At 37.7% G+C, this 14,633-nt stretch overlaps 1 protein-coding gene across 1 annotated transcript in view; it reads right to left on the reverse strand.

Annotated features, from left to right (window-relative positions):
- LOC135197431 (glucose dehydrogenase [FAD, quinone]-like) overlaps positions 1-14,633 on the reverse strand; it is a 147,355-nt gene that overhangs the window by 6,318 nt on the left and 126,404 nt on the right. Inside the window, 6 exon segments of the mRNA XM_064224502.1 lie at positions 2,562-2,715; positions 3,356-3,529; positions 3,941-4,050; positions 4,053-4,061; positions 7,701-7,835; positions 9,730-9,919. Coding sequence (XP_064080572.1) covers positions 2,562-2,715; positions 3,356-3,529; positions 3,941-4,050; positions 4,053-4,061; positions 7,701-7,835; positions 9,730-9,919 — 772 coding nt within the window.

The raw sequence follows: 14,633 nt of genomic DNA on the forward strand, positions 1-14,633 counted from the left end.
TATCATCAAACTGTAGACAATACCTAATTAATGCAAAGAAAAAAAAATCGATATCTGTGAGAAGGCATTCTTTTATCTGTGAAACCAACCAAGAAATGTCAGATTCGAGATGAGATACCGGACAGCATTATTGCCAAGATTCCTCCGGTGTTGCATCTGAGAGGATGTCCATGTCTTGTCACAAACGGAATGAAAGCGAACATGAAAAATAAAATAACTAAATATGTAAACCAAAGAAATTCAGCACCTGCACGTGAGCTATATATATAATACCATATTAGTACTATACTGATATATATCTATTTGAATTACTAGACCAGAAAAACTAGGGTTCAATATTTGCAACATACATAAAAGTCAATTTATTAACTAGACAGAATGAGTATATTATTACATCAAAATGTGCAAAATCTATGACCAATCAATAAAGACACGAACATATCCTAAGTAAACAGAGACATACCATCTCTCTCTCTCTCTCTCTTTTATCTGTGGCCCACAGTAGTTCATTAGTTCTACTTCCCTCTCTCTATCTCCTTCCTCACTTTTTGCTCCTCTTCACATTCATTCGAGACGTGAAAGCTGCTGCGTCAGGAATGTTGCTGCAGTGGTTGGCCTCAAGCAAAGAAACCAGGGCCCTTAGAAGAACACACCTAGATGCCTCTCTCTCTCTCTCTCTCTCTCTCTCTCTCTCTCTCTCTTGTTAGCGTAAGTGGAATAGTCGTAAGTCTTCCGATGCGCGATAAAAACTAGTGCTAATAAACTGTATACGCCTACAGGTTCGATACGCTTCAGTTGCTGAAGTTCGCCAGGCTTGTTTACGTGAATAACTGAGGAATTAACTATACATTTTACTTTAGCAACCTTGTCGCATTTTTTTTTTTTTTTTTTTTTGCTTCCGGTAAGATTAAAAACATATACATGCGCGCGAGAACACGGACACACACACACACACACACACACACACACACACACACAAAACGAGCGCAATAAATGTAAAGAAAATAAGCACACAACTATACGTTACAAACACTCATGCCAAACTCTAATTTTATGTTAATTCTTTTAAATTACTGATGACAGTTATACTAGTAACCAACACAAACTAAACAAAAATCCATAAAGTATAACGAAAAGTCTTACGGCTTCCTTCCACATATTTTTCTTTTGCAGAAATAATTTACAATGGTCTAAAAAAATAAATAAATAAATGGAGAGTTGTATTTAGGCTATGGACCGATAAACGTCATCACGACATGCCCGGCAGAGTTGCCCTCGATGGCTCTCGCGGTCAGGGCAACATTTTAGCGATTATAGTCCCCGTTTTTTTCCTCTACGCCCCGACACGCGTAACTTACTTTCTACTTCAAGGTTCTAACGCCAATGTCGTAGCGGCGAGGATGTTGGTCTTTAGAGTTACCAACTGCAGTTTCTCTTTGGAATATTCATCCTGAAATATTTGGGGCATTCTCATTCTGGAGCTTTGGGATCACCATTTTGGTTCTCTCTCTTACGTTTCGTTTTTCTTCAATTACGTCATATTTACTTTTCATTCATCCTTCCTTTTCTCTGTAATTTCAAGCCTTTTTCACAGTTATCTTCCTGCCTTGGAGAAACTCCTAACAAAACCCGTGTCATGACTGCGAAGCCCTCCCAGGTAAATGACCACAGTCGCGAAAAATCCCACCAAGCGGAAGAAAGGGGAATTTTCTCACCTTGGCCCGGGTGAAGATCATCCATTACACAGAAATTCTAGCACAGCGGCTCAGGCGGTTAATATTACACATTTCTCGTGTCGGAACGACCCGTTAAAATGCTATAGGTTTTGGGATATTTTCGTGGCCAGAAATTTGGGAAAAAATCTTGTTAAAATAGAAACTAATATTATAAATTAAGAAGTGGGAATTGTAGAGAAATTTCGAACGCAACTAATCTAAAGTTTAACCCTCCCCCAAAAAAGATATTAAAAGTAAAAATAAAAATAGTTTAAATAAACCCCTGCGATTTCAGATAATAAACATTAATTATAATTTTAATCGCAAATCAATGAGATGAAATAAAATGTTGAATATAGAGGTTCGACAGGCACGAAATGGGAAATAACGATAAAGTCAAATGCACGTCGAGGAGGAAAGGGCAACCATTGACAATCAATAAAAGCAAAAGGAGAAAGAAGACGGCAATAAAGTGACGAGAGACAGCGTTTTCCCCCGTCTCAATATTCAAGTGCTCTTGCTGGATGAGCTTGCCTACTTTGGAGCTGCTGCAAAGTTTCACCGGATCTGGCTTGGGATGGAGGATGTAAGGAGCAGTATCTCTCTCTCTCTCTCTCTCTCTCTCTCTCTCTCTCTCTCTCTCTCTCTCCTCCAGTATCGAGGATGTATGAGGCATTCTCACTCTCTTACCGGGATAATGGGTGTAATGAGCATTATCTTTCTCTCTACCAGATGGCGGACTTAATATTCTCTCTCTCTCTCTCTCTCTCTCTCTCTCTCTCTCTCTCTCTCTCTCTCTCTCTCCTGCGTGTTTGGTCGAGGATCATAGCGAGGAACAGAACTCACCTGAGCCAAACATGGCGTACTTGAGGACGGAGGGCAAGTTTTCGTAACGCGTTTGCACCAGCGACACCTGTTCGTCGATTAAGAAGACAAGTCCGCCCGTGCCGATGTGATCCTGCAAGTTATGGCCCACTGGAAGGTCCTGCAGCAGTGGGATCTGCAAGGTAAAGGCCAGTGCCATTTCAATTTAACTGAAGCATTACTGTAGAACTGAAAGTCAGGAGGGGATAACAGAAAACTTCTCATTATCCTCATTATCGTTATATGTATTTTTCAAAATTCAAAGATGTCGATTTAATCACACACACAAACATGTATATATATATATATATATATATATATATATATATATATATATATATATATATATATATGTATGTATATGCTTTTATGTCACTAAATAGTGTGTGACAATATATTTAGCTAAGACCACAGGAAAAATGAAAGAACGGCGTACCAAGCGCTTTCGTGTCATTTCAACACATTTTCGAGGTGAAATTGTACCTCGAAAATGTGATGAAATAACACGAAAGCGCTTGGTACTCCCTTCATTTTTCCCGTGGCCTTGGCTAAATATATATATAAACTTCGGATAACGGCACATATTTTTCGTTGAATAAATGCTTTTGGAACATCGTCTGTCTCACATATATATATATATATATATATATACATATATAAATATATATATATATATATATATATATATATTATATATATATATATATATATATATATATATCACTCATCAAATGCTCCGGAAAATTCCCCTGCTTCCAGAGACAAAAAATTCTTACCCCCAAAGGAAGCAGTTGCTTCTTGGGCCCAATTCCCGACAGCATGAGCAACTGGGGGGAGTTGATGGCACCGGCCGACAGAATGACCTCCTTCTTGGCTAAGACGACGTGAGCTCTGCCGTGCCTCACGAACTTGACGCCGTAGGCTCTTTTTGTGTGGTGGTCGATCAGGATCTAGAAAATAAATATGACGTTGTTCGTTACATATAAAAAGATTATGACGATGACTCATCCCTTGCATATTTCTAATAGTACGATTAAAAAATCAGTCTGTAATTCGTGCAGGATAACTCGATCGGAAACTATCGAGACTTAGTGTTAAAAAAGTTAAATACTCTAACTGATAAATTATACTAAATAATGATACTTATATTTTAAAACAAAACCAGAAGGCAATAACATACCTGCAAACACACAAATTTCATGAAACTAAATCACAGACAAATGACAATTATCTAAAGAAAACAATACAACAACAATAATAATAAGCAAAGATATAAAAAACACAAATTAAATAAATAAATGAAAATAGAAACAAGTAAGATGATACATATCATAACCAATGAATGAATGGGGAAAACTGACCTGGGTAACAAAGGAGTGCATGGCGACATGAAGATTTTGCCTCAGACGGACGGGCCTAATGAAGGCCTTGCTGGTGGAGCACCTGGAGCCCCTGCGGATGGTCCCTTGGGGATCATGAATCCTGAGGGGGGATAGAGTGGGAAATAGATTATTGCTGTTGTCATACTCAATGGCATATATGGAAAATATGAAAAAACTGATACCGGATTTAGAGAAAATATAGTTAATTCTGGATTCTGCATCTTCGGAACAGTCGAAACAATTATTATTATTATTATTATTACGAGCGTTATGGCGAGCGCTATGCTGCGCTGGAACCCGGCACTAAACGTCATGTCTCCCCTACTCTCCCGATCCCGTACCTAGCCTGGCACCACTCGGGCCGGACAAACATGTTTGCACGAGGAGGGCGGATATGCCATGTCTCCCCTACCCTCCCGACCTCCTACCTACCCAGTCCCCAGCCTGGGCGAACAAACAACAAACATCCACTCGGATTTTATCATTAGAGACAGATAAACATATAGATAATGAGATTAGAGAAAAAAATAGCGTTAAACTTAACTTCATCGCTAACTACAAACAATTATCAACATTGATAGTTTTCTTTTCAAAAATAGTTTTCCTGGGTATGGGCGGCTTTTAAGAAATAAAATATAAATATAAAAGTATAAATGATACAGCAAAGAAAACGAGGTTATTTCTTACTAAGTAATTACAAACCTTATCTGCTCACCACTATCGTACCTCTCATTTCCTATTTCCATAACATCTTAAAACATGACATATTTACTGACCAACTCAATGCTTTCTTTACGGGATTCGCACCTTGAGCTTTCCTTCAATAATATGACATGCAGTATAAATATTGTATGCATTAACTGTAGTCTGTGTTCATAGAGTACCTTATGTATACACATAAATTAATTACAACTTCGTCTCTGAAATACGCGACTGCTATTTCCGGAGTCTAGATATCAAAATAACTACACCAGTCAACCAATAATATTTACGCAAACAATAGCTTCAACATAATGCAATGTACAAAATAATTTTACGCTAAACCGTTGAGCAGAAAGAAGTTTAGTTTAACAAATTGTTGTATATATATCTTGAAATTTTCTGTCATCACTCGGTATGTGTGTGTCTGTGTGGCGGCCTTAACGCTAAGTTATACCTGTACAGTCGGCCTATGCAGGCAAACTGAAACCACTAACGTTGTTATAACAGGCAAAACTGAACGTTAGTGGGCTCAGTTTTGCCTGCACAGACAGACTCTGCAGGCATAAGTGCATAGGTATAACTTAGCGTTAAGGCTGCCCCTTACACACACACACACACACACACACACACACACATGTACGTTAGTGGCGGCCTTTAAGGAGACGAAAACATGTAGCGCAAGGCTTCCAGAAACTTAAAATCAACCGACCAAGAGCATCGGCAAGACAGCAAACGGTAACCGAGACTCGTATCATGACCACATCACTTATCAGCATCTTGTATCAAGACCCCTTACACCCCTTGCCTTATGCATGAGGGCGCTCCAGGAATCCGACCTCCTAAGAAAAACCGGAATAGGAACCTGGCTAAAAGAAAGTAAAGTATGATGGAGAGGTTCGACAGGAAAATATAACACGCAATGGAATGATTATAGGACACATCTAACCAAAGACAAATACTACAGAGAGAGAGAGAGAGAGAGAGAGAGAGAGAGAGAGAGAGAGGTACCACGGGTAGGAGGGAGGCACTGGCTTAAAAGTAATAATACCGGCTATTTGTAAAACGTATGATTTGCATCAAGACACCGGAGCCGGAAGTGAAACAAACCGCTAAGAAATCGGCTTTTCATTTTGGTTTGTATGTTTGTTAGTTTCACTCATCTGGAAATGCTTAGGAATTCTGTTGCCTATTGCATCTTGACAGTTGGCAGTAACAAAATTTTTCTTAAGCCAAGACCTGAAGTCTCTATCAGGTAATTGGGTTCTAAATCCAAATAGAACATTCATTTCCACGCAGATTTAATCATTCCTCATCCTGTTGTTTAAAATCACGAACAGAAATAGAAAATGAGATTCTTAATTTTGTACATTTGACATAATTATCATCATACCTCAATTAGGAGTGTTCGGCCATAATAGCAATTCATGATAACATCTTGAAGTTTAATGACCACAACAGTCATACAAAAAGGTAAAAATGAAAATCCTTTTTTCCTCAACTACAAAATTACTTTACTAAAGCTCATTATATGCTCTACATACCCTGACATAAAAAAGTAATCATCTAGAGGGAAGCCGAACAGATGTGAATGTGACATTTAAAACTTTTCATTTTTTTCGCTAATTGTCGTAAACGAACCTTGGAAGAAAAGAGAAGAGAAGAGAAGAAAAGAGATAAAAGGAGATAATGAGATTTCTTTCTCGTGCAATATATTCAAACAATTAAGGTACTGTAGTTAATTTCTTCATAAGGATAACGACAGTGTGGTATTAGTCGATACAGACTACTTACTCCTGTTTCCCCGTCAGCATAAGGAAGGAATATTTTAAATTAATATTTTTCTATTTGTTATAAAGATATGTAAATTAATATTTTTTTATTTATTATAAACATATGTTAATTAATGCTGTTTTATTTGATATAAAAGATAAGATATAAGACGTCATTTCTTTCCGAAATCGGCATTTACAAAAAATTAATATTCGTGAAACAGTAACTGCCAAGATGTATTGGCTATATTGGGAAACGAAACAACTTGAAGTTCGTAAAAAGAGTACTGAATACGAGACTTAGGAAGACAGCACGAGTAGGAAAACATTTAATTTGATTTCAATTATTTCATTTTGATAAAATGTTAAAGCTGTAACGCGTTGCAGAGCTGAACTTCCTGGTAAAGGATAATAACAAGAAGAAAGCTTGAACTATTCAGAATTAGAAAGCGTACTACCATTCTGAACTTGAATCAAAACCATTACTTGAAAAAAGTACATTAAAAATGGCATTACACAAAAGCCAAGAACAGTAACGTCTCTCGTTAGAAATGAGTGAAATTTTAACTGCTAAACCACTTTCACAGCCGCCATGCTTTCGCTGTCTTGAACTCGATGCAGACCTTTTTCATTTCCCAAAACTCTTTCTCCCGTCCGTTTTCTTATCATCCGTCTGCGAGTCCCTCTGAACGAAACCTTTCTAACCAATGATTCTTACTCAGAATGGAAACTTTCTAACCAATGACTCCTGGGGAAGTTATCATTTCGATATACAATAAACAAAGCCAAGGTTCCCTCCTTCTACAGTTATCATTCCTTTTTATCGTTTGTTGCATTCTTCTCTCACTCTAGCCATCCCATGTACTATATTACGTCCTGCCTATTGTTCGTTTTGATCTCTAAGTAAATTATCGCTTCCCCCCGGCAAGGTACGTAATATCCCTTCCACTACTTTACCACTTTCAGTCATTTTCTGCAACGTCTTCTTAATCTCTCTTACTTAGTACACTCAAACCTTTAACGAATGTTCCCCCATCTCTAGAATTTCGATTTCCCACTAATTTCTCTGATGCTCTCTTAAACTTGTATATTCAGCACATCTGTATACTATAATACCCTGCACTGTTATCTCCATTCCTCACCAACTTTCGGACCTCTCAACATCCAGACCCTCATTACCTGACACCCCAACAATTAGGCCCCCTATCTTCTATCACGAGAGTCAGCCAGCCCCTCCCCTTCCAAACTCTATGCAGAGCGTAACTCACCTGACTGGAACTCGGCATTGTAGTCCCTGTTTTCGTAACCCAGTTCAATGCCTCCCTCGATGAAGGCCGTTGCTAACGGTGTCCTCCAGGGAGCCTCCTGTACCGTCAGGTAACCTCCTATGCCGTGGTACTTCACTGGAATAGACGAAAAAAATGTGCGTAAGATGGTGGTTCATTCATGTATGTGTAAGGAAAACAAGTCGTTATACACGTGCTACAAATAGAATAAATGACACTGATTTCATATGCACCCGCTTATCTTTGTTAGGCGCGAGGCACCAGCTGTTTTATGTTATGCATACACACGTATATAACACGTCAACATAGGTATGTTACTGTTATGCACAAACATACATAAATACAAGAAAACAGAAAAAAAATAAATCTATCTCAGCAAAAATAAATGACTAAAAAATGAAAATGAAAATTATCCTTATCTTGCAAATGAAAAAGGGTTTATGCAAATAAAGCCCTTCTAAATAAGGCATATCAGAATTACATTGAACAACGAGAAACAAGCAGCGACTATTTTTCATTATTAACCTTTTAGAACAGGACTGGATAGAAGAGCCACCGTGGGAATCCAACGGCTAGAAACCTCTTAATACGGTTACATTCGTGATCGAGATAAACCCAAAAAGAAGTAGTACTGCTCCAGATACTCTTAATCTGGCCCACAAATGGTCGACCTTTGCACTAAGAAGCGTGTTTTCTCCTGACGAATTTCTTGCCTCGGTTCTGACTCTTGCGTGGAAAATCATCCTTCACAATGTCGATGTTTCGCTCAGCGTGAACGAATCAGCACACTCAATCAATTATTCAGATTTTCTTGAATTCGGTTTCGTGTGTTTTTCGCTACTGAAGGTTCACTTTTCATTTCGAGCATCAATGCCCTTGAATTCTCTTTCAGTCGGGCTGAATTGAGATAATTTAATGATCGGATAATTCTAACACAAACTGTAACAGATAACAAATAAAACATTCAAGCAAATAATGTCTCTCTTGGTAACCGACTGATGAAATGAATGGCATTGTTTTACATACATACAACTAAACAGTTAAATTGAATCAGAAATGATACATTGAAAACAAATCGCCATTATTCTGTAATTAATCTACAATGCATAATGAGATGTAAGTATAAAGGAAATCCACAAAAATTAAATAATCATTATTTACAGAAACTCAACATCCGTTTCATAATTTATTTTCATAACACACTGATATATTTTAAGCACCTTGATTTTAGCAGTGCACCCAAAGAAAAAATGGCACCACAATAAAGAATATAAAGCAAGATATGTGAAGTCATTGAATGTTAAACCTACTCGAGTATCACAAATCATTAATACTGATAATACGTAGCAGTTGCCTCAATATCCTTATCACTTAAACAACAAACAGTAAAAAGTAAAAAAAAGTAAAAAACATATACACAGGAGCCCACAAACAAATCATGTGCACATCAAACAAATATTGAAAAAGAAAGAAGAAAAATAGAAATGAAAAAGAAAGAACTTCCTCTTCGTCAGTCATGGTTTGAATACCTATTCCTTTCCTGATCATATTTTCTACTCGAGAACATTGTTCGTCCGTTTTCCTCAACTGTTGCACCTACCAACCACACCCTTTGGAGCAGCGTTCCTCTGACCTCTCTCCGGTCAAGTTCTCAGGAATTCATTCAGTCAATCTCACTTACACGCCCCTTATACTTCCTTCTTCATATCTGAATGATTTATTTTGTAAACTTAACACAAATATTCGTTCTAAAACCAGTCTATGCACATGTAAATTCCCTCTCCTCGTTTTAGTTATTTCAGAAACAACTCTTCCATGTGTAAGGGTTTTAAGCACGCTGCAATTCATACTTCTTATTTTCTCAAATAATTACACAACAATCCACATTTACTCCTTTAATACCTTTTTCTGCTCCTTGAACAACTGTACTCACACCACTTCTTTCCTCTCATCATTTCCCTCCTCAACTAACCACTACAATCACCACCGAAATGGAACCGGAGTCACTCACCATTCCTGGCAATGTAAGGATTCCTGTTGTCCTCCGATTTCTTGAAATAGTACAGGATATCGTCGAAGGCCCATCCGTGATTACCAGCAGCTGCCCAGTGGTCGTAGTCCTTCTTGTTGCCTCGCACGTACAGCATGTAATTCAAGACGGACGAGCCGCCCATTACCTTGCCTCGGGGCCAGTTGCATCTCTGTCATTGAAAAGAAAAATCAAAATGTTACTTCAAATGAAAACGACTACCAGATCAATTCCAGGAAAATGGAGTCAAAGTGGTCTTTTTATATATAAGATTCCAAACGTTTAATCCCTAGTATATAAAGTGAGCACTGATGTGCCCTGAGTCTTAAAAACCACTTTTATATACTGCAAAAAAACAACAACAAAAAAACAACGGCAATCTTCAGGTTTTCGGTGCACAAGAAAAGGAATCAAAAAATGCAATGAAAGGGTATAAATGACATCCGGGATTCGGGAACTACTACCTACATGAATGGATTCAGTTGTAACCATGTAACCTAGTCTGCAGTTTGGCGTCGAGAGAGAGAGAGAGAGAGAGAGAGAGAGAGAGAGAGAGAGAGAGAGAGAGAGAGAGAGAGAGAGAGAGAAACATTTTTAGCTGTGTGTTGAGAATATAATTCTAATTTCGTATCTTTGTCTAGGAAAGTTTTTATAGAAATTATCCGGTAAGGCAAATCGGATTCAGCGCGATTGTAGAAGAGCAAACCCATATATAGGCCATAAACACAAGGGCCTAACGGCTTAATTAGCCGTAACGCTAATTTAAAGGGTTCCCCAGAGAGAGGAAGAGAGAGCTATTTTACTGTAAAGGAATGTTGCAGACTCACAGCCCCATCGGAGCTGTCACCTCACACACAAATCAAAACAAGGTATAGATATTATGGATTACTTTTTCTACACACAATATTATATAATATAATATATGTATGTGTGTGTATTTATATGTATATATACATTTACATATATACACATAATTATACGAATATATATATATATATATATATATATATATATATATATATATATATATATATACACACACTTACATAAACTAACCCCATTCACACATATTGTAAAACCACATAAGATTATTACCATTCCAACCAAAATTCTTTTTTGTTTTAGTTCCCTAACGCAACCCGGCCAGTCGGCAAAAGAGCTCTCTCATCACAAACATTCCATTACACAAGATCTGGAATGTACGTCAAAGATTTCGAAAGGGTGGCCCCGTGGGGACCCCGAGAGGTCTACACTTCCATCCAGGGGGACATAATCGCCATCCTCTGCTCATTCCAGCTCGAGCGGAACGGAACGGAATTCTGATCGGTGACAAGGTTCGCGTCAGTCGAGAACTCTGCCGCATGCGGGCCATGTATAAACGTGTTTTAAATATTAAGCTGTCAGCGTGACTGGCTTGTTTCTCTCTCTTCCTCTTTCTTCTAACTAAACCAGCCTTTTTATATTCATTCATGAACAGAAATTTTGTCACCTTTAAGTAGATTGCACCAGAGCACTCCGTACCGTACAAGAAACGGTTTTGTAAAATTAGAATGAATTTATTACTGTAAAATAATAGAATTCTTATTACTGTAAAGTAATAAGAATAAATTTAAATAGCAATAATGATATTAATCATAACGCGTCTCAGTGGAGAGGACTGTCTCTTTTAGGTCGAAGAGCGAGCACAAGATTGTCAAGAATTCAATAATCTGAGGAATACACAATGATCACACAACATCCGATGAAAATACTCTCATGACCCGTGAAAAATGTTCATTCTTTAAGCTCCGGAGAGAGAGAGAGAGAGAGAGAGAGAGAGAGAGAGAGAGAGAGAGAGAGAGAGAGAGAGAGAGAGAGAGCTGACAATTTCACATAAGGAAAATGAAAATAAGGCAACATAAGACATCAACACACGTCTCTAAGACACAAAACATATAAAACATAAGCAATGAATATATAAAATCATTTACAGCCACGTAACGTTAACACCTGTCAAAGCAGGTCTTAAAAGAAAGCAGGAGAGGACATTCTAATATAATGGCACATGATGAGACTGAAGGATTGGTCCCCTTGGGGAGATACCTGATAGTAGTAGTAGGGGGAGCGGGATGGGGGGAGGAGGGGGAGGTGGCGGTCGAAAACAGAAGGGCTTTCCCTCCTTCAGGGTAACAGGGCCAAGGGTAGGGGGTTAAAGATGGATATTGAGCACACATAATAAGTGGAAGAATAACAGCCTATATAGAATAATTGAGCCACAGGGGGAAAGGGTGGATCGTGGGGGATGGGACCCTCGTCTAATAATATATGGCTGGTGGGGAGGAGGAGGAGGAGGAGGAGGAGGAGGAAGAGAAAGGAGGGAGTGTAAACAAATGAATGAATGGAATGTAAATGGACCATTGCATCGTTTCTCCTTAACCCATAATAAAACAATCGGGACGGGCTAAAACTAGGCAAGTTTTTGCAGGATTCTGTAAGTGAAACTTAACTCCATAAGCGCTGAATAACATGTACTAAACAGAGAGAGAGAGAGAGAGAGAGAGAGAGAGAGAGAGAGAGAGAGAGAGAGAGACTTGTTCACACCTACGGCATCAAAACTGAAAGGGTGGGTTAGAATGTACTAGACATCCGTCCATCCGGACACGAAATAAATGCGTAACAGGAGGCGCCATCGCGACTATCGGAATAAAACTGATGACGTAACGCGACATCCGAAAGTTAGAGGAAAACCATAAGAATTCCTGATAAGGTTAACTGTAGGAAGAAAGGAACCTTTTGGAAACATGTGACTCTGGATATTTTGTACTCTGCGGTCTCAAATGAAAATATGTTTATTAATGAAAAAGGGGAAATGTGTCAAGATGCAGAGTAAAATACATTACATGTGCTTTATTTAAGAGAAAAATGTAGTGCTTGTGCGTACAAAGCCTGTGTGCTCGCAAGGGTGTTCACCTAAAGAAACAGAATGAATAATCAGTAAGCTTCAAGATTCCGAGAGAAAGCTTTGAGATAAACGTAAGCAGAGAGGGAGAGAGAGAGAGAGATTAGCGTCAGGAGAGCACACACACACACACACACAGAGAGAGAGAGAGAGAGAGAGAGAGAGAGAGAGAGAGAGAGAGAGAGAGAGAGAAAGTCACCCGAATGAATGAGGGACGCGAAAAGGTATTATCTTAACCTACTCTGCAAACCAGAGAACACTTCTGGACTCCACTTAATCTCCAGCTCTAATTTCAAGACCACTTGCGCTCATTAACACGAAGAAAATGTCCAGTTGCGATCAACGGCGGAATATAATTAAAATCTGACAGATAAATTTTTTTTTGAAATAATATATATATATCATATATATATATATATATATATAGTATATCGAGTGTTTCATTAATACGAAACGTTTATACATATATATATATATATATATATATATATATATATATATATATATATTATTTATATATATATATATAAAACAAATAAACTACGATGACACCAGCATAACCGACATAACATAAGGACTATGAATCATTATCAATAACCATCAAAATGGAAAACTTTTCAATAACCATTTAATCACTATTGTTTTCATGACCATCATTGTTATTAGTTATAATAGTTCCTATCGACGAAGAAATCATGATATTACAAAAAGGACAATATGAAAAATAAAATGGACATAGTTGCCACAACAACAACAACAACAACAATAATAATAATAATAATAATAATAATAATAATAATAATAATAATAATAATAATAATAATAATAATAATAATAATCACAAATAGTCGAAGGTGAATCCAAATTTTCTTATGGAACGTTCAAACTGACGACCCTTATCTAAGACATATTTCGTACCAGGTGAACTACTTACAAGTATGAAACTAAGCCGACAACACAATATCACAAGAAACGGTTAAATTCGAAAGTAGTACTGATCCAGTATATTTCGTACTCCTTAGCAACAAAACCAGTGGTAGCATTAGCTGTGCTTTAATACAAAAGATAGAAAGAGTAAAAGCGGCGAGAACAAGTGAACCCGTTGGATCCCGCGGAGTAAAAGCGGAGAAAGACAGGTCATTAAAATGTCCGCAGAATACTTTAGTACTATTCGTACCCAAATCTGATGGGAATGGCATATATATATGTGTGTGTGTGTGTGCGTGTTTGTGGGCGCGCCTTTTTTTTTTTATTTATTAAGTACTGGATACAGGCCAATAATCGTGAATTGGTTAGACCGTTTAGTTTCTACGGCCGAAAATGGTCTTACAGAAGTCTTAAAACACCTTTCCAAGAGTAATTTAGATATTAATGAGATAACATTCTCTCTCTCTCTCTCTCTCTCTCTCTCTCTCTCTCTCTCTCTCTCTCTCGCCGGAGACAAGCAAACAACAACATTATACTTATTCGTGCCTAAGATTTAATTATTACAAATGAATTCGTAAGATCTCCATTTCAAATAAAAGCCGCTGAACAAAAAAAAAAAAAAAAAAAAAAAAAAAAAAAAAAAAAAAAAAAAAAAAAAAAAACGGGAAAGAAAAGGTAGGGCTTGCATTCCTTCTTCGATGTCGTCTGAGTCTACCTCGAGGCTTTCATAGTAATATGACGGATGGAGAAACTACTTTAATTGCAGGTTACAGGTAAACTGTTGTACCACTGGGGGAGGGGGAATGGCGAGTGAAAAAGGAGGGAGGTAAGAAAATACATGATAAATGAATAAGAAAAGAAAGGGGTGTTGGATAGAAGGTAGAAGCTAGAAAGTGAAAAAAATTAGGAAGAAAGAAGATATTAAGAGAAAGTGACTCATGAGAGAGAGAGAGAGAGAGAGAGAGAGAGAGAGAGAGAGAATCCTCAGATGAAAACGTGATAAACCCAACCAGTTCAGCCA

Source organism: Macrobrachium nipponense, chromosome 21 (assembly GCF_015104395.2).
Source record: "Macrobrachium nipponense isolate FS-2020 chromosome 21, ASM1510439v2, whole genome shotgun sequence".
In the NCBI taxonomy this organism is placed as follows: Eukaryota; Metazoa; Arthropoda; class Malacostraca; order Decapoda; family Palaemonidae; genus Macrobrachium; species Macrobrachium nipponense.